Source organism: Heterodontus francisci, chromosome 5 (genome assembly GCF_036365525.1).
Source record: "Heterodontus francisci isolate sHetFra1 chromosome 5, sHetFra1.hap1, whole genome shotgun sequence".
In the NCBI taxonomy this organism is placed as follows: Eukaryota; Metazoa; Chordata; class Chondrichthyes; order Heterodontiformes; family Heterodontidae; genus Heterodontus; species Heterodontus francisci.
This window is the reverse complement of record NC_090375.1, coordinates 4,480,815-4,499,911: the sequence shown is the minus strand read 5'-3', so window position 1 is coordinate 4,499,911 and position 19,097 is coordinate 4,480,815. Positions and strand designations below refer to the sequence as shown.

General features: G+C 50.1%; 1 protein-coding gene across 4 annotated transcripts in view; it reads left to right on the top strand.

The window, feature by feature from the left end:
- agap3 (ArfGAP with GTPase domain, ankyrin repeat and PH domain 3) overlaps nt 1–19,097 on the top strand; it is a 1,228,693-nt gene that overhangs the window by 531,789 nt on the left and 677,807 nt on the right. For all 4 annotated transcript variants that reach the window (XM_068031037.1, XM_068031038.1, XM_068031040.1 and 1 more), the window contains one exon: nt 16,730–16,817. In XM_068031037.1, the coding sequence (XP_067887138.1) occupies nt 16,730–16,817 (88 nt within the window). The remainder of the gene's footprint in view (nt 1–16,729; nt 16,818–19,097) is intronic.

Below are 19,097 nucleotides of genomic sequence, written 5' to 3'. Positions count from 1 at the left end.
AGTTTACCCTCCTGTTGCCCTGTGGAGTTGAGCCCAGTTTGCCCTCCTGTTGCCCTGTGGAGTTGAGCCCAATTTACCCTCCTGTTGCCTTGTGGAGTTGAGCCCAATTTACCCTCCTGTTGCCTTGTGGAGTTGAGCCCAATGTACCCTCCTGTTGCCCTGTGGAGTTGAGCCCAGTTTGCCCTCCTGTTGCCTTGTGGATTTGAGCCCAATTTACCCTCCTGTTGCCCTGTGGAGTTGAGCCCAGATTGCGCTCCTGTTGCCTTGTGGATTTGAGCCCAATTTCCCCTCCTGTTGCCCTGCGGAGTTGAGCCCAGTTTACCCTCCTGTTGCCTTGTGGAGTTGAGCCCAATTTACCCTCCTGTTGCCCTGTGGAGTTGAGCCCCGTTTGCCCTCCTGTTGCCCTGTGGAGTTGAGCCCAATTTATCCTCCTGTTGCCGTGTGGAGTTGAGCCCAGTTTGCCCTCCTGTTGCCCTGTGGAGTTGAGCCCAGTTTACCCTCCTGTTGCCTTGTGGAGCTGAGCCCAATTTACCCTCCTGTTGCCCTGTGGAGTTGAGCCCAGTTTCCCCTCCTGTTGCTCTGTGGAGTTGATCCCAGTTTGCCCTCCTGTTGTCTTGTGGAGTTGAGCCCAGTTTGCCCTCCTGTTGCCCTGTGGAGTTGAGCCCAGTTTACCCTCCTGTTGCCCTGTGGAGCTGAGCCCAATTTACCCTCCTGTTGCTCTGTGGAGTTGAGCCCAATATACTCTCCTGTTGCCCTGTGGAGTTGAGCCCAGTTTCCCCTCCTGTTGCCCTGTGGAGTTGAGCCAAGTTTCCCCTCCTGTTACCCTGTGGAGTTGAGCCCAGTTTGCCCTCCTGTTGCCTTGTGGATTTGAGCCCAGTTTACCCTCCTGTTACCCTGTGGAGTTGAGCCCTGTTTGCCTTCCTGTTGCCTTGTGGATTTGAGCCCAATTTACCCTCCTGTTGCCCAGTGGAGTTGAGCCCAGATTGCGCTCCTGTTGCCCTGTGGAGTTGAGCCCAGTTTCCCCTCCTGTTTCCTTGTGGATTATAGCCCAATTTACCCTCCTGTTGCCCTGCGGAGTTGAGCCCAGTTTGCCCTCCTGTTGCCCTGTGGATTTGAGCCCAATTTCCCCTCCTGTTTCCTTGTGGATTATAGCCCAATTTACCCTCCTGTTGCCCTGCGGAGTTGAGCCCAGTTTGCCCTCCTGTTGCCCTGTGGATTTGAGCCCAATTTACCCTCCTGTAGCCTTGTGGAGTTGAGCCCAGTTTGCCCTCCTGTTACCTTGTGGAGTTGAGCCCAGTTTGCCCTCCTGTTGCCCTGTGGAGTTGAGCCCAATTTACCCTCCTCTTGCCCTGTGGAGTTGAGCCCAGATTGCCCTCCTGTTGCCTAGTGGAGTTGAGCCCAGTTTGCCCTCCTGTTGCCCTGTGGAGTTGAGCCCAATTTACCCTCCTGTTGCCTTGTGGAGTTGAGCCCAATTTACCCTCCTGTTGCCCTGTGGAGTTGAGCCCAGTTTGCCCTCCTGTTACCTTGTGGATTTGAGCCCAATTTACCCTCCTGTTGCCCAGTGGAGTTGAGCCCAGATTGTGCTCCTGTTGCCTTGTGGATTTGAGCCCAATTTCCCCTCCTGTTGCCCTGTGGAGTTGAGCCCAGTTTGCCCTCCTGTTGCCCTGTGGAGTTGAGCCCAGTTTCCTCTCCTGTTGTCTTGTGGAGTTGAGCCCAATTTACCCTCCTGTTGCCCTGTGGAATTGAGCCCAGTTTCCCCTCCTGTTGCCTAGTGGAGTTGATCCCAGTTTGCCCTCCTGTTGTCTTGTGGAGTTGAGCCCAGTTTGCCCTCCTGTTGCCCTGTGGAGTTGAGCCCAATTTACCCTCCTGTTGACCTGTGGAGTTGAGCCCAATTTACTCTCCTGTTGCCCTGTGGAGTTGAGCCCAGTTTACCCTCCTGTTGCCCTGTGGAGTTGAGCCCAGTTTCCCCTCCTGTTACCCTGTGGAGTTGAGCCCAGTTTGCCCTCCTGTTGCTTTGTGGATTTGAGCCCAGTTTACCCTCCTGTTGCCCTGTGGAGTTGAGCCCAGTTTACCCTCCTGTTGCCCTGTGGAGTTGAGCCCTGTTTGCCCTCCTGTTGCCTTGTGGATTTGAGCCCAATTTACCCTCCTGTTGCCCAGTGGAGTTGAGCCCAGATTGCGCTCCTGTTGCCCTGTGGAGTTGAGCCCAGTTTACCCTCCTGTTTCCTTGTGGATTATAGCCCAATTTACCCTCCTGTAGCCTTGTGGAGTTGAACCCAGTTTTCCCTCCTGTTCCCTTGTGGAGTTGAGCCCAGTTTACCCTCCTGTTGCCCTGTGGAGCTGAGCCCAATTTACCCTCCTGTTGCTCTGTGGAGTTGAGCCCAGTTTGCCCTCCTGTTGCCCTGTGGAGTTGAGCCCAGTTTGCCCTCCTGTTGCCTTGTGGAGTTGAGCCCAGTTTGCCCTCCTGTTGCCCTTTGGAGTTGAGCTCAGTTTACCCTCCTGTTGCCCTGTGGAGTTGAGCCCAGTTTGCCCTCCTGTTGCCCTGTGGAGTTGAGCCCAATTTACCCTCCTCCTGCCCTGTGGAGTTGAGCCCAGATTCCGCTCCTGTTGCCTAGTGGAGTTGAGCCCAATTTACCCTCCGGTTGCCCTGTGGAGTTGAGCCCAGTTTACCCTCCTGTTGCCTTGTGGCGTTGAGCCCAATTTACCCTCCTGTTGCCCTGTGGAGTTGAGCCCAATTTACACTCCGGTTGCCCTGTGGAGTTGAGCCCAGTTTACCCTCCTGTTGCCTTGTGGCGTTGAGCCCAATTTACCCTCCTGTTGCCCTGTGGAGTTGAGCCCAGTTTGCCCTCCTGTTGCCCTGTGGAGTTGAGCCCAGTTTGCCCTCCTGTTGCCCTGTGGAGTTGAGCCCAATTTACCCTCCTGTTGCCTTGTGGAGTTGAGCCCAGTTTACCCTCCTGTTACCTTGTGGAGTTGAGCCCAGTTTGCCCTCCTGTTGCCCTGTGGAGTTGAGCCCAATTTACCCTCCTGTTGCCCTGTGGCGTTGAGCCCAGTTTACCCTCCTGTTGCCCTGTGGCGTTGAGCCCAGTTTACCCTGCTGTTGCCCTGTGGAGTTGAGCCCAGTTTACCCTCCTGTTGCCCTGTGGAGTTGAGCCCAGTTTACCCTCCTGTTGCCCTGTGGAGTTGAGCCCATTTTTCCCTCCTGTTCCCTTGTGGAGTTGAGCCCTGTTTACCCTCCTGTTCCCTTGTGGAGTTGTGCCCAGTTTACTCTCCTGTTCCCTTGTGGAGTTGAGCCCAGTTTACCCTCCTGTTCCCTTGTGGAGTTGAGCCCCGTTTACCCTCCTGTTCCCTTGTGGAGTTGAGCCCAGTTTACCTTCCTGTTCCCTTGTGGAGGTGAGCCCGGTTTACCCTCCTGTTGCCTTTCGGGCACAGGTGAAATGTGATGAGGACACTATTAAATTGATGTGAAGTTACTGGGGTCTGGATGAGTGACAGAGGCCTGTGCATGTTTTGCTTTCGCCCTTGTGACACGGACCACGGTGTTCTCACACCAGTCCTCGCTGTTGGTTGTCAGGTACCATCAATGCCAATTTGTTCACTTAATTTAGGGGTGGATCGGCACTGAAAGCTCTTTGACTCGTTTGTGTTGATTTTGGGCTATCCTGTGTAATTAGCAGTCTGTGCTGACACAGAGCAAAGTGCACATCAACAGCCCAAAAACAGGCCTGATCAGCCTGAGTGCACAGAACAGCAGTATCAGCCGGTTTAGAAAAACACACAAGAGAGTCTCCAATTACATAATGCTCAGGCATGACTCAAAGTGCATTGCACACAATGCATTACTGTGATTTCATGAAATACATTCATTGCTGACTTGTGGAATGAGGGGCCACACCCGGGGCACTGTATCTGACAGACACCCTGGGTACTGTACCCCAGAGAGAGAGAGAGAGAGAGAGATACACCCTGGGTACTGTACCCCAGAGAGAGCGAGAGATACACCCTGGGTACTGTACCCCAGAGAAAGAGACACACACACACCCTCGGTACTGCGCCCCAGAGAGAGAGACACACACACATCTTGGGTACTGTACTCCAGAGAGAGAGAGATGCACTTTGGGTATTGTATCCCCAGAGAGAGAGAGAGAGATACACCCTGGGTATTGTATCCCCGAGAGAGAGAGATACACCCTGGGAACTGTACCCCAGAGAGAGCGAGAGATACACCCTGGGTACTGTATCCCCGAGAGAGAGAGATACACCCTGGGAACTGTACCCCAGAGAGAGCGAGAGATACACCCTGGGTACTGTATCCCCGAGAGAGAGAGATACACTCTGGGTACTGTACCCCAGAGAGAGAGAGAGATACACCCTGGGTACTGTATTCCCGAGAGAGAGAGATACACCCTGGGAACTGTACCCCAGAGAGAGCGAGAGATACACCCTGGGTATTGTACCCCAGAGAGAGCGAGAGATACACCCTGGGTATTGTACCCCAGAGAGAGCGAGAGATACACCCTGGGTATTGTACCCCAGAGAGAGCGAGAGATACACCCAGGGTACTGTACCCCAGAGAGAGCGAGAGATACACCCTGGGTACTGTGTCCCTGAGAGAGAGAGATACACCCTGGGAACTGTACCCCAGAGAGAGCGAGAGATACACCCTGGGTATTGTACCCCAGAGAGAGCGAGAGATACACCCTGGGTACTGTACCCCAGAGAGAGCGAGAGATACACCCTGGGTACTGTACCCCAGAGAGAGCGAGAGATACACCCTGGGTACTGTACCCCAGAGAGAGAGAGAGAGAGATGCACCCTGAGTGCTGTACCCCAGAGAGAGAGAGATACACCCTGAGGACTGTACCCCAGAGAGAGAGAGATACACCCTGAGTATTGTACCCCAGAGGGAGAGAGATACACCCTGAGTACTGTACCCCAGAGGGAGAGAGATACACCCTGAGTACTGTATCCCAGAGAGAGAGAGAGAGAGAGAGATACACCCTGGGTACTGTATCCCAGAGAGAGAGAGAGATACACCCTGGGTACTGTATCCCAGAGAGAGAGAGAGATACACCCTGGGTACTGTATCCCAGAGAGAGAGAGAGAGATACACCCTGGGTACTGTATCCCAGAGAGAGAGATACACCCTGGGTACTGTATCCCAGAGAGAGAGATACACCCTGGGTACTGTACCCCAGAGAGAGAGAGACACCCTGGGTACTGTACCCCAGAGAGAGAAAGAGAGAGATATACTGGGTACTGTACCCCAGAGAGAGAGAGAGACAGAGACACCCTGGGTACTGTACCCCAGAGAAAGAGATAGATATCCTGAGTACTGTACCCCAGAGAGGGAGAGAGAGATAAACCGTGGGTACTGTACCCCAGAGAGGGAGAGAGAAGGACACCCTGGGTACTGTACCCCAGAGAGAGAGAGATATACCCTGGGTACTGTACCCCAGAGAAAGAGAGAGTTCCACCCTGGGTACTGTACCCCAGAGCGAGAGAGAGAGATACACCCTGGGTACTGTACCCCAGAGAAAGAGAGAGAGCGATACACCCTGGGTACTGTACCCCAGAGAAAGAGAGAGGGACAACCTGGGTACTGTGCCCCAGTGCGAGAGAGAGAGATAAATCCTGGGTACTGTACCACAGAGCGAGAGAGAGAGATACACCCTCGGTACTGTACCCCAGAGAAAGAGAGAGATACACCCTGGGTACTGTACCACAGAGAGAGAGAGAGAGAGATACACCCTGGGTACTGTACCCCAGAGAGAGAGAGAGATACACCCTGGGTACTGTACCCCAGAGAGAGAGAGAGAGAGAGACACCCTGGGTACTGTACCCCAGAGAAAGAGAGAGATATCCTGGGTACTGTACCCCAGAGAGAGAGAGAGACACCCTGGGTACTGTACCCGAGAGAGAGAGAGAGAGAGAGAGAGAGAGAGACACCCTGGGCACTGTACCCCAGAGAGAGAGATACACCCTGGGTACTGTACCCCAGAGAGAGAGAGAGACACCCTGGGTAATGTACCCCAGAGAAAGAGAGAGAGACATACACCCTGGGTACTGGACCCCAGAGAGAGATACACCCTGGGTACTGTACCCCAGAGAGAGAGAGAGAGACACCAGGGTACTGTACCCCAGAGAAAGAGAGAGATATCCTGGGTACTGTACCCCAGAGAGAGAGAGAGACACCCTGGGTACTGTACCCGAGAGAGAGAGAGAGAGACACCCTGGGCACTGTACCCCAGAGAGAGAGAGAGAGAGATACACCCTGGGTACTGTACCCCAGAGAGAGAGAGAGACACCCTGGGTAATGTACCCCAGAGAAAGAGAGAGAGACATACACCCTGGGTACTGGACCCCAGAGAGAGAGAGATACACCCTGGGTACTGTACCCCAGAGAAAGAGAGAGATATCCTGGATACTGTACCCCAGAGAGAGAGAGATACACGCTGGGTACTTTATCCCAGAGTGAGAGCGAGAGAGAGAGATACACCCTGGGTGCTGTTCCCCAGAGAGAGAGAGATACACCCTGAGTACTGTACCCCAGAGAGAGAGAGAGATACACCCTGAGTGCTGTTCCCCAGAGAGAGAGAGATACACCCTGAGTAGTGTACCCCAGAGAGAGAGAGAGATACACCCTGAGTGCTGTACCCCAGAGAGAGAGAGAGATACACCCTGAGTGCTGTACCCCAGAGGGAGAGAGATACACCCTGAATACTGTACCCCAGAGAGAGGGAGAGATACACCCTGAGTGCTGTTCCCCAGAGAGAGAGAGATACACCCTGAGTACTGTACCCCAGAGAGAGAGAGAGATACACCCTGAGTACTGTACCCCAGAGAGAGAGAGAGATACACCCTGAGTGCTGTACCCCAGAGAGAGAGAGAGATACACCCTGAGTGCTGTTCCCCAGAGAGAGAGAGATACACCCTGAGTGCTGTACCCCAGAGAGAGAGAGAGATACACCCTGAGTGCTGTACCCCAGAGGGAGAGAGATACACCCTGAATACTGTACCCCAGAGAGAGAGAGAGATACACCCTGAGTGCTGTTCCCCAGAGAGAGAGAGATACACCCTGAGTACTGTACCCCAGAGAGAGAGAGAGATACACCCTGAGTACTGTACGCCAGAGAGAGAGAGAGATACACCCTGAGTGCTGTACCCCAGAGAGAGATACACCCTGAGTGCTGTTCCCCAGAGAGAGAGAGATACACCCTGAATACTGTACCCCAGAGAGAGAGAGAGATACACCCTGAGTACTGTACCCCAGAGAGAGAGAGAGATACACCCTGAGTACTGTACCCCAGAGAGAGAGAGGGATACACCCTGAGTGCTGTACCCCAGAGAGAGAGAGAGATACACCCTGAGTGCTGTACTCCAGAGGGAGAGAGATACACCCTGAATACTGTACCCCAGAGAGAGAGAGAGATACACCCTGAGTGCTGTTCCCCAGAGAGAGAGAGATACACCCTGAGTACTGTACCCCAGAGAGAGAGAGAGAGATACACCCTGAGTACTGTACCCCAGAGGGAGAGAATGCAGCCTGAGTACTGTACCCCAGAGAGAGAGAGAGAGAGATACACCCTGGGTACTGTACCCCAGAGAGAGAGAGAGAGATGCACCCTGAGTACTGTACCCCAGAGAGAGAGTGATACACCCTGAGTACTGTACCCCAGAGAGAGAGAGAGAGAGATACACCCTGGGTACTGTACCTCAGAGAGAGAGAGAGAGATACACCCTGGGTACTGTACCCCAGAGAGAGAGAGATACACCCTGAGTACTGTACCCCAGAGAGAGAGAGGGATACACCCTGGGTACTGTATCCCAGATAGAGAGAGATACACCCTGGGGACTGTACCCCAGAGAGAGAGAGAGAGAGAGACACCCTGGGTACTGTACCCCAGAGAGAGAGAGAGAGACACCCTGGGTACTGTACCCCAGAGAGAGAGAGAGAGACACCCTGGGTACTGTACCCCAGAGAGAGAGAGACACCCTGGGTACTGTACCCCAGAGAGAGAGAGAGACACCTTGGGTACTGTACCCCAGAGAAAGAGAGAGATATCCTGGGTACTGTACCACAGAGAGAGAGAGAGACACCCTGGGTACTGTACCCGAGAGAGAGAGAGAGAGAGACACCCTGGGCACTGTACCCCAGAGAGAGAGAGAGAGAGACACCCTGGGTACTGTACCCCAGAGAGAGAGAGAGATATCCTGGGTACTGTACCCCAGAGAGAGAGAGAGATACACCCTGGGTACCGGACCCCAGAGAGAGAGAGACCCCCTGGGTACCGTACCCCAGAGAGAGAGAGATACACCCTGGGTACTGTACCCCAGAGAAAGAGAGAGATACACCCTGGGTCCTGTACCCCAGAGGGAGAGAGAGAGATACACGCTGGGTACTTTATCCCAGAGTGAGCGAGAGAGAGAGATACACCCTGGGTACTGTAGCCCAGAGCGAGAGAGAGAGATGCACCCTGGGTACTGTACCCCAGAGCAAGAGAGAGATACACCCTGGGTACTGTACCCCAGAGAGAGAGAGAGAGATGCACCCTGAGTACTGTACCCAGAGAGAGAGAGATATACCCTGAGTACTGTACCCCAGAGAGAGAGAGATACACCCTGAGTACTGTACCCCAGAGAGAGAGAGATACACTCTGAGTACTGTACCCCAGAGAGAGAGAGATACACCCTGGGTACTGTCCCCCAGAGAGAGAGAGATACACCCTGGGTACTGTGTCCCAGAGAAAGAAAGGGATATCCTGGGTACTGTATCCCAGAGAGAGAGAGATACAGCCTGGGTTCTGTATCCCAGAGAAAGAAAGGGATATCCTGGGTACTGTATCCCAGAGAGAGAGAGAGAGAGAGAGATACACCCTGGGTACTGTATCCCAGAGAGAGAGAGAGAGAGAGAGATACACCCTGGGTACTGTATCCCAGAGAGAGAGAGAGAGAGAGATACACCCTGGGTACTGTATCCCAGAGAGAGAGAGAGAGATACACCCTGGGTACTGTATCCCAGAGAGAGAGATACACCCTGGGTACTGTATCCCAGAGAGAGAGATACACCCTGGGTACTGTACCCCAGAGAGAGAGGGACACCCTGGGTACTGTACCCCAGAGAGAGAAAGAGAGAGATATACTGGGTACTGTACCCCAGAGAGAGAGAGAGAGACAGAGACACCCTGGGTACTGTACCCCAGAGAAAGAGATAGATATCCTGGGTACTGTACCCCAGAGAGGGAGAGAGAGATACACCTGAGTACTGTACCCCAGAGAGAGAGAGAGATACACCTGAGTACTGTACCCCAGAGAGAGAGAGAGATACACCCTGAGTACTGTACCCCAGAGAGAGAGAGAGATACACCCTGGGTACTGTACCCCAGAGAGAGAGAGAGATACACCCTGGGTACTGTACCCCAGAGGGAGAGAGATACACCCTGGGTACTGTTCGCCAGAGAGAGAGAGATACACCTGAGTACTATACCCCCGAGAGAGAGAGAGATACACCCTGGGTACTGTACCCCAGAGAGAGAGAGAGATACACCCTGAGTGCTGTACCCCAGAGGGAGAGAGATACACCCTGAATACTGTACCCCAGAGAGAGAGAGAGATACACCCTGAGTACTGTACCCCAGAGAGAGAGAGATACACCCTGAGTACTGTACCCCAGAGAGAGAGAGATACACCCTGAGTACTGTACCCCAGAGAGAGAGAGATACACCCTGGGTACTGTTCGCCAGAGAGAGAGAGATACACCTGAGTACTGTACCCCCGAGAGAGAGAGAGATACACCCTGAGTACTGTACCCCAGAGAGAGAGAGAGTTACACCCTGAGTACTGTACCCCAGAGAGAGAGAGAGATACACCCTGATTACTGTACCCCAGAGAGAGAGATATACACCCTGAGTACTGTACCCCAGAGAGAGAGATACACCCTGGGTACTGTACCCCAGAGAGAGTGAGAGAGAGAGATACACCCTGAGTACTGTACCCCAGAGAGAGAGATACACCCTGAGTACTGTACCCCAGAGAGAGAGATACACCCTGAGTACTGTACCCCAGAGAGAGAGAGATACACCCTGAGTACTGTACCCCAGAGAGAGAGAGATACACCCTGAGTACTGTACCCCAGAGAGAGAGATACACCCTGGGTACTGTACCTCAGAGAGAGATAGAGATATATACACCCTGAGTACTGTACCCCAGAGAGAGAGAGAGATACACCCTGCGTACTGTACCCCAGAGAGAGAGAGATACAACCTGAGTAGTGTACCCCAGTGAGAGAGAGATACACACTGAGTACTGTACCCCAGAGAGAGAGAGATACATCCTGGGTACTGTACGCCAGAGAGAGAGAGAGATATCCTGGGTACTGTACCCCAGAGAGAGAGAGAGAGAGATATCCTGGGTACTGTACCCCAGAGAGAGAGAGAGAGATGTGCCGAGTACTGTACTCCAGAGAGAGAGAGCGATATCCTGGGTACTGTACTCCAGAGAGAGAGATATCCTGGGTACTGTACCCCAGAGAGAGATATCCTGGGTACTGTACCCCAGAGAGAGATATCCTGGGTACTGTACCCCAGAGAGAGATATCCTGGGTTCTTTACCCCAGGGAGAGAGAGAGATATACCCTGGGTACTGTACCCCACAGAGAGAGAGAGAGGGACAGTCACACCCTGGGTACTGTGCCCTAGAGAGAGAGACAGACCCTGGATATTTTCCCCCAGTGAGACATTGCACCTGCTTCACCATCCTCAATCTTTTTGCAGTGAAAGGAGAGTCCGGAGTTTGAACCAAAGGATGTTTCTTTCCCAGTATCCTCTGCTTTGCTCAGAATTCGGAGGTATTGCCTATATCCTGACTGTCCCCTCGACTCACTCAGCACATATTGGTGAACTTGGGGCTTTTCAAAGCCTGCAGGGTTTTGCTTGATTTTTCTGAGAGCAACTGAGGAGCCATGTCTGCTCTCGACAAGCTGTTCTTTGAGAGCAATGTAGGCTGACTCTGGGACCTGCAGTGGGCCGGTGGCTGTGGACAGTGTGCAAGGTGTCTATGTAAGCACAGCACAGTGCTGTGCTGTCTGACATGCGTTTGATACCAATCCACAGACTGGTTGTTCTGTGAAGTGAAACATATTCCATGGAAAGGGCAGCTTAGAGATTGACATCAATGGTTCTTAACTGAGATCTGGCAGTGTGCACTCTCACATAAATTCTGAATGTTCCTGTACCACATAAGCTGAAAAGTCCAGGTATAGTTACAGCATGATGCCCCAGGGCAGCACTTTGTGGAAAAACATAGCTACCTTTCTCGTCCTGATGGCTGAGTGGGGAATGGCATAATTGGGCAACGATGAGCAAGATACAAAAATTCACAAAGCGACGACAGCCAGTGTATTACTTTTGAAACAAAAACAAGAAATGCTGGAATCACTCAGCAGGTCTGGCAGCATCTGTGGAAAGAGAAGCAGAGTTAACGTTTCGGGTCAGTGACCCTTCTGGGTCACTGACCCGAAACGTTAACTCTGCTTCTCTTTCCACAGATGCTGCCAGACCTGCTGAGTGATTCCAGCATTTCTTGTTTTTGTTTCAGATTTCCAGCATCCGCAGTATTTTGCTTTTATTTTAGTGTTACTTTTGAAGTTTAGCCATCATTGTTAATTAGGCAAACATGGCAACTGATTTGTCAACAGCAAATTTCCACAAAAAACAAGTAAATGACCTTTTCATCTGTTTGTGATGATGTTGATTGAGGATAAACAATCTATTATTAAGGAAGTAGTAGCAGGACTTTTACAAAAGCATAGTGCAGTCAGGCAGAGTCAACATGATATTGTAATAAGGGAAATCACGTTTGACAAATTTATTAGAGGTCTTTGAGGATGTAACAAGCAGGGTGGATAAAGGGGAACCAGTAGATGTAGTGTATTTGGATTTCCAAAAGGCATTTGATAAGGTGCCAAATAGAAGATTAATACACAAAATAAGAGCTCATGGCGTTTGGGGTAATATATTAGCATGATAGAGGACTGGCTGACTAACAGGAAACAGAGAGTTAGGTTAAATGAGTCGTTTCAGTTTGGCAAACTGTAACTAATTGGGTGCCACAGGGATCTGCAGTTTGAGGAACTTCGGCTCAGAGTTGATGAGCTAGACTCTGAGATTCAGACACTGTGATGCATCAGGGAGGGGGAAAGTTACTTGGACGCTTTGCTCCTGGAGGCAGTCACACCCCTTAGGCTAGATACTTTAGATTGGTCTGTGGTCAGGGACAAGAGGGTGTGACGACGAGTGAGGCAGATTTGGGGATCCAGAAGGTCGCAGTGAAGGAGCCTCAGGCCTTGCATTTGTCCAACAGGTTCAAGGGTTTTGCAGCTTGTGTGGATGAGAGCAGAGACTGGAGGCAGGTTGAGCAAACTGACCATAACACCATGGTGCAAGGGGCCATTCAAGTAAGGGAAGTAAAAAGGAATGGCATTAGTAGGGGACAGATAATAATGTTCTGTGCAGCCGAGAGCATGAGTACCAAAGGCTGGGTTGCCTGCCTGTTGCCAGGATTAAGGACATCTCCTTGGGGCTGGAGAGGAACTTGGAGGGGGAGGGGAAGGATCCAGTTGTTGCGGTCCATGTGGGTACCAACAAAGTTTTGACACAAAAGCATCCCAAGAAAATCAGGAGGCAAAAGGAAGGGAGAAACTTCAAACAATCACTATCACTAGCAAAAATGTAATGGGAATACCAATGGGATTAAAGGCTGACAAAACCCGTGGATCTGATGGCCTGGATCTATGGGTGTTAAAGGAAGTGGCTTCAGAGTTAGTCGAAGCATTGGTTGTAATCTTCCAAAATTCCCTCGATTCTAGAAAGGTCCCAGCGGATTGGAAAACCGCAGATGTAACACCTCTGCTCAAGAAAGGAGGGAGATAGAAAGCAGGAAACTATAGGGCAGTTAACCTAACATCTGTCATTGGGAAAATGCTGTAATGCGTTATTAAAGAGGCAGTAGCAGGACATTTAGAAAATCACAATAAAATCAGGCAGAGTCAACAAGGTTTGTGAAAGGGAAATCATGTTTGACAAACTTACCAGAGTTCTTTGAGGATGTAACAAATAGGGTGGGTAAAGGAGAAGCAGTAGATGTCGTGTATTTGGATTTTCAAAAGGCATTCGATAAGGTGCCACATAAAATGTTACTACACAAGATAAGAGCTCATGTTGGCGGTGATATATTAGCATGGATAACTAACAGGAAACAGAGAGTCAGGATAAATGGGTAATTTTCAGGATCGCAAACTCTAACTAGTGGAGTCCCACAGGGATCAGTATTGGGGCCTCAACCGTTTATGATCAATATTTTTTTGTTTGGCATCCTTCCATCTCTGAAAGATGATGGACACACAGCAAACAATCCATTTAGATGGGCTGTCTTCTCTTGGTGCACCTTTGCTGATGGCTGTGAAGACCAATCCTTGAGAGGCAGGTTCTACCACAAGTGCTGCACGTGAAGCTGTCATATGATGCTGTGAGTTGTTGTTTTTGGAATTGGCGTTTGTTGCCAAGCTGCTGTAGCAACTGGTCATTGCGGTAGTGCTTGCCCATCCACAGGATGTGTCACCATTTCCCTCTCTCACCAGCTAGTGACTCCTAGGTGCGATGTTAATGACTTGGATAATGCGACCGAGTGTATTGTAGCTACATTTGCTGATGATGCAAAGATAGGTCGGAAAGCAAGTTATGAGAAGGACACAAAGTGTCTGCAAAGGGATATAGATGGGTTGAGCGAGTGGGCAAAAATTTGTCAGATGGAATATAATGTGGGAAAAGGTGAGGTTGTCCACTTTGGCAGGAAGAATAGAGAAGCAGAATATTATTTACATGGAGAGAGACTGCAGAATGCTGCGGTACAGAGGGATCTGGGTGTTCTTGTACATGAATCACAAAAAGTCTGCATCCAGGCATGGCAAGTAATTAGGAAGGCAAATGGAATGTTGTACAAAAAGTAGAGAAGTCTTATTACAACTGGATAGGGCATTGGTGAGACTGCACCAAGAGTACTGCATACAGTTTTGGTCTCCTTATTTAAGGAAGGACTGCATTGGAAGCAGTTCAGAGAAGGTTCACTTGCTGATCCCTGGGATGAGGGGTTTGGCTTAACGAGGAAAGGTTGAGCAGTTTGGGCCTGCGCTCACTGGAGTTCAGAAGATTGAAAAGCAATCTGATTGAAAAGTGTAAGGTTTTGAGCAGGCTCGACAGGGTAGATGCTGAGAGGATGTTTCGCCTTAAGGAGGAATCTGGAACTAGGGGGCACAGTTTCAAATTAATGGGTCGCCCATTTAAGATGCAGATGAGGAGGAATTTCTTCTCTCAGTGCATCATTAATGTTTGGAATTTTCTTCCCCAGGGAGCAGTGGAGACCGGATCATTGACTATATTCAAGGCTGAGTTAGACAGATTTTTGATCTACAAGGGAGAAAAGGGTTATCAGGGGGGCAGGATAGTGGAATTAACGCCACAGTCAGATCAGCCACAATCTTTTTAAATGGCAGTACAGGCTCGAGGGCCCGAATGGCCTATTCCTGCTCCTATTTCTTATGTTTTTATCAGTGCTGGGGCTAGAACTATTTACGATCTATATGAATGACTTGGATGGAGGAACAGAGTGTATTGTAGCCAAATTTGCTGAAGATACAAAGATAGTTGGGAAAGTCAGTTGTTAGGAGGACACAGAGTGTCTTCAAAGGGATAGGTTAAGTGAGTGGGAAAAAATTTGGCAGCTAAAGTGTGGGAAAATGTAAGGTTGTCCACTTTGACAGGAAGAATAGAAAAGCTGTATATTATTTACATGGCGAGAGATTGCAGGATGCTGCAGTACAGAGGGATCTGGGTGTTCTTGTACATGAATTACAAAACGTTTGCATGCAGGTACATCAAGTAATTAGGATGGCAAATGGAATGTTGGCCTTTATTGCAAGGACGATGGAGTATAAAAACAGGAAAGTTTTGCTACAGCCGTCGGCCATTGGTGCGACCTCACCTAGAGTCTCCTTATTTAAGGAGGGATATAATTGCATTGGAAGCAGTGCCTAGAAGTTTCACTGGGTTGATTCCAGGGATGAAGGAGTTGTCTTTTGAGGAAATGTTGAGCAGGTTGGGCCTATGCTCATTGGAGTTTGAAGAATGAGAGGTGATCTTATTGAAACACAAAAGATTCTGAGGGGGCTTGACTGGGTAGATGCTGAGAGGATGTTTCCCCTTGTGGTGGAATCTAGAATTAGGGGGCACAGTTTCAAATTAAGGAGTCTCCCATTTAAGACAGGGATGAGGAGGAATTTCTTCTCTGAGGGTTGTTAATCTTTGGAATTCTCTTCCACAGAGAGCAGTGGAGGCTGGATCATTGAATATATTCACGGCTGAGCTCGACAGATTTTTGATCTACAAGGGAGTAAAGGGATAAAAACAAGAAATGCTGGAAACACTCAGCAGGTCTGGCAGCATCTGTGGAAAGAGAAGCAGAGTTAACGTTTTGGGTCAGTTTCGGAACCAGTTCCGAAGAAGGGTCACTGACCCGAAACGTTAACTCTGCTTCTCTTTCCACAGATGCTGCCAGACCTACTGAGTGGTTCCAGCATTTCTTGTTTTTATTTCAGATTTCCAGCATCCGCAGTATTTTGCTTTTATTTTAGGGAGTAAAGGGATATGGGGGGCAGACTGGAAAGTGGAGTTGAGGGTCCAGTCAGGTTAGCCATAATCTTATTGAATGGAGGGTCCAAATGGTCTGCTCCTGCTCCTATTTCTTATGTTTGCCAGAATCCTGAGCAAACACCCTGGTTCCTCTTCCATAGGATCTTTCACATCCAGCTGATTGGATAGTTTGATGTCTCATCGAAAGATAGTCCTTCAGACAGTGCAGCGTTCCCTCAGTAATGACCCTCCGACAGTGCGGCACTCCCTCAGTACTGACCTTCCGACAGTGCAGAACTCCCTCAGTACTGACCTTCCGACAGCGCAGCGCTCCCTCAGTACTGACCCTCCGACAGTGCAGCACTCCCTCAGTACTGACCCTCCGACAGTGCAGCGCTCCCTCAGTACTGACCCTCCGACAGTGCAGCACTCCCTCTGTACTGACCCTCCGACAGTGCGGCACTCCCTCAGTACTGACCCTCCGACAGTGCGGCACTCCCTCAGTACTAACCCTCCGACAGTGCGGCACTCCCTCTGTACTGACCCTCCGACAGTGCAGCACTCCCTCAGTACTGACTTTCCAACAATGCAGCACTCCCTCAGTGCTGACCCTCCAACAGTGCAGCACTCCCTCAGTACTGAGCTTCCAACAGTGCAGCACTCCCTCAGTACTGACCCTCCGACAGTGCAGCACTCCCTCAGTACTGACCCTCCGACAGTGCAGCACTCCCTCAGTACTGACCCTCCGACAGTCCTGCTCTCCTTTCTGCACTCAAGTGCCAGTCTGGATTTTGTGCTGTAGTCTCTGGAACCGTACTCGAACTCACAACCTTCTGACTCAGTGGCAAGCGTGCCTGTCTGCCTATATTCAATAGGTCTGTGACATAGTTATATTTTCAATTACAACAGCTGCCTGTATTCACGAGCATTTCCTACATCCAAGGAAATTTAGTGGGCAAGAGAGCTGAGCAACCTTTTCTCATTGTTGCTGAGCTGACAGGGAGGAAACAATGATTGTATCTGGAATGAACTCAGCTTGTTTTGTTTGCCAGGGAATCGTGGGGAATCTGTCGAGTGGGAAGTCTGCTCTCGTTCACCGCTATTTGACTGGAACCTACGTGCAGGAGGAGTCCCCTGAAGGTATGATATGTTGTGTTTTTATTGTTCTGCCTGGTCAAGCTGCTGTTGGATGCATTGTCAGGGCTGCGTCTCTGATTTTCTTCCTAGTCGCTTAGCAGTGTGTTTGAGGCATTGGTTGATTCCACTGATACCCAGAGCCTCATTGTGAGAGATGGAGTTGAAGCTTTATCCTGGCTGGTAACATCACCCGATAACTGAAGCTGAGCAGCGCAGACAGTGAGGTGAAGTCTGCTCCTGGTATGTTGGACTGAGCAGGGTGCTGTCTATGGCTAAACACTCTCGCACACAGCCTAGTGTGTGCCTGATGTTGCTTCTGGTGATAGTTAGTGTTTAGTTGGGAGACCAATGTAAAATAAAGAATAGAAAATGCTGCTGACGCCCTGGATCTTTCATGTGGTAATGGAACCTAAAAGCCAAGAGAGAGCCAGTTCTCTTCTGTGTTCAGAGGTGCTTATTATATTAGGAGTCAACCACATTGTGTATGTGGGCGTTCAGTCCCACATTACAGTTGACAGATGCCAGTTGAAGTGGCTATTGTGGGGTGGTGGAGGGGGATGTGGAGGGAGATCATAGAATTACAAAGAACATCGAGCACAGAAACAGGCCATTCGGCCCATCATGTATGCACCAACACTCCAAAAGAGCAATTAAATTGGTGCCATTCCCCCGCCTTTTCCCTGTAGCCCTGCACATTCCTCATTTTCATAGAACTGTCTAATTCCCTTTTGAATGCTTCAATTGAACCTGCCTCCACCACGTTCTCAGGCAGCACATTCCAGACCTTAACCACTCGCTGTATGAAAAAGTTTTTCCTCATGTCACTTTTACTTCTCTTACCCATTACTTGAAATCTCTGCACTCTTGCTCTTGATCGTTTCACGAGTGGGACCAGTTTCTGCCTATCTACTCTGTCCAGACCCTTCATTATTTTGAATACCTCTATCAAATTACCTCTCAGCCGTCTCTTCTCCAAGGAAAACAGTCCTAGCTTCTCCAATCTACGTTCATAACTGAAATTCCTCATCCCTGGAACCATTCTCATGAATCTTTTCTGTACTCTCTCCAATGCCCACACATCTTTCCTAAAGTGCGGCACCCAGAACTGGATGCAGTACTCCAGCTGAGGCCGAACTAGTGTCTTATACAAGTTCAACATAACTTCCTTGCTCTTGTACTCTATGTCCCTATTAGTACAGAACTTTGGTAAGGCCACAGCTGGAGTACTGTGTGCAATTCTGGTCTCCACATTTATAGGAAGGATGTGATTGCATTGGAGAGGGTGCAGAGGCGATTCACCAGGATGTTGCCTGGGATGGAACATTTAAGCTATGAAGAGAGGTTGGATAGGCTTGGGTTGTTTTCGCTCGAGCAGAGAAGACTGAGGGGTGATCTGATTGAGGTGTTACAAGATTATGAGGGGCATGGACAGGGTAGATAGGAAGCAGCTGTTCCCCTCAGTTGAAAGGTCAGTTACAAGGGGTCACAAGTTTAAGATGAGGGGCGGGAGGTTTAAGGGGGATTTGAGGAAGAACTTTTTTACCCAGAGGGTGCTGACGGTCTGGAATGCCCTGCCTGGGAGGGTGGTAGAGGCGGGTTGCCTCACATCCTTTAAAAAGTACCTGGATGAGCACTTGGCACGTCATAACATTCAGGGCTATGGGCCAAGTGCTAGCAAATGGGATTAGGTAGACAGGTCAGGTATCTTTAATGCATCGGTGCAGACTCGATGTGCCGAAGGGCCTTTTCTGCACTGTATTATTCTGTGAATAAAGCCCAGGATACTGTATGCTTTATTAACCGCTCTCTCAACCTGTCCTGCCACCTTCAATGATTTATGCACATATACACCCAGGTCCCTCTGCTCCTACACCCCCTTTAGAATTGTACCATTTATTCTATATTGTTTATCCTTGTTCTTCCTACCAAAATGAATCACTTCACATTTCTCTGCATTGAATTTTATCTAGCACCTGTCTGTCCATTCCACCAACTTGTCTATGTCCTTTTGAAGTTCGACACTGTCCTCCTCACAGTTCACAATGCTTCCAAGTTTCGTATCATCCACAGACTTTGAAATTGTGCCCTGTACACCAAGGTCTAGGCCATGAATATATATGAGGAAAAGCAAAGGTCCCAACACTGACCCCTGGGGAACTCCACTACAAACTTTCCTCCAGCCCAAAAAACATTCATTAACCACGGCCCTTTGTTTCCTGTCAGTCAGCTAATTCTGTATCCATGTTGTTACCGTCCGTTTTGTTCCATGAGCTACAAGTTTGC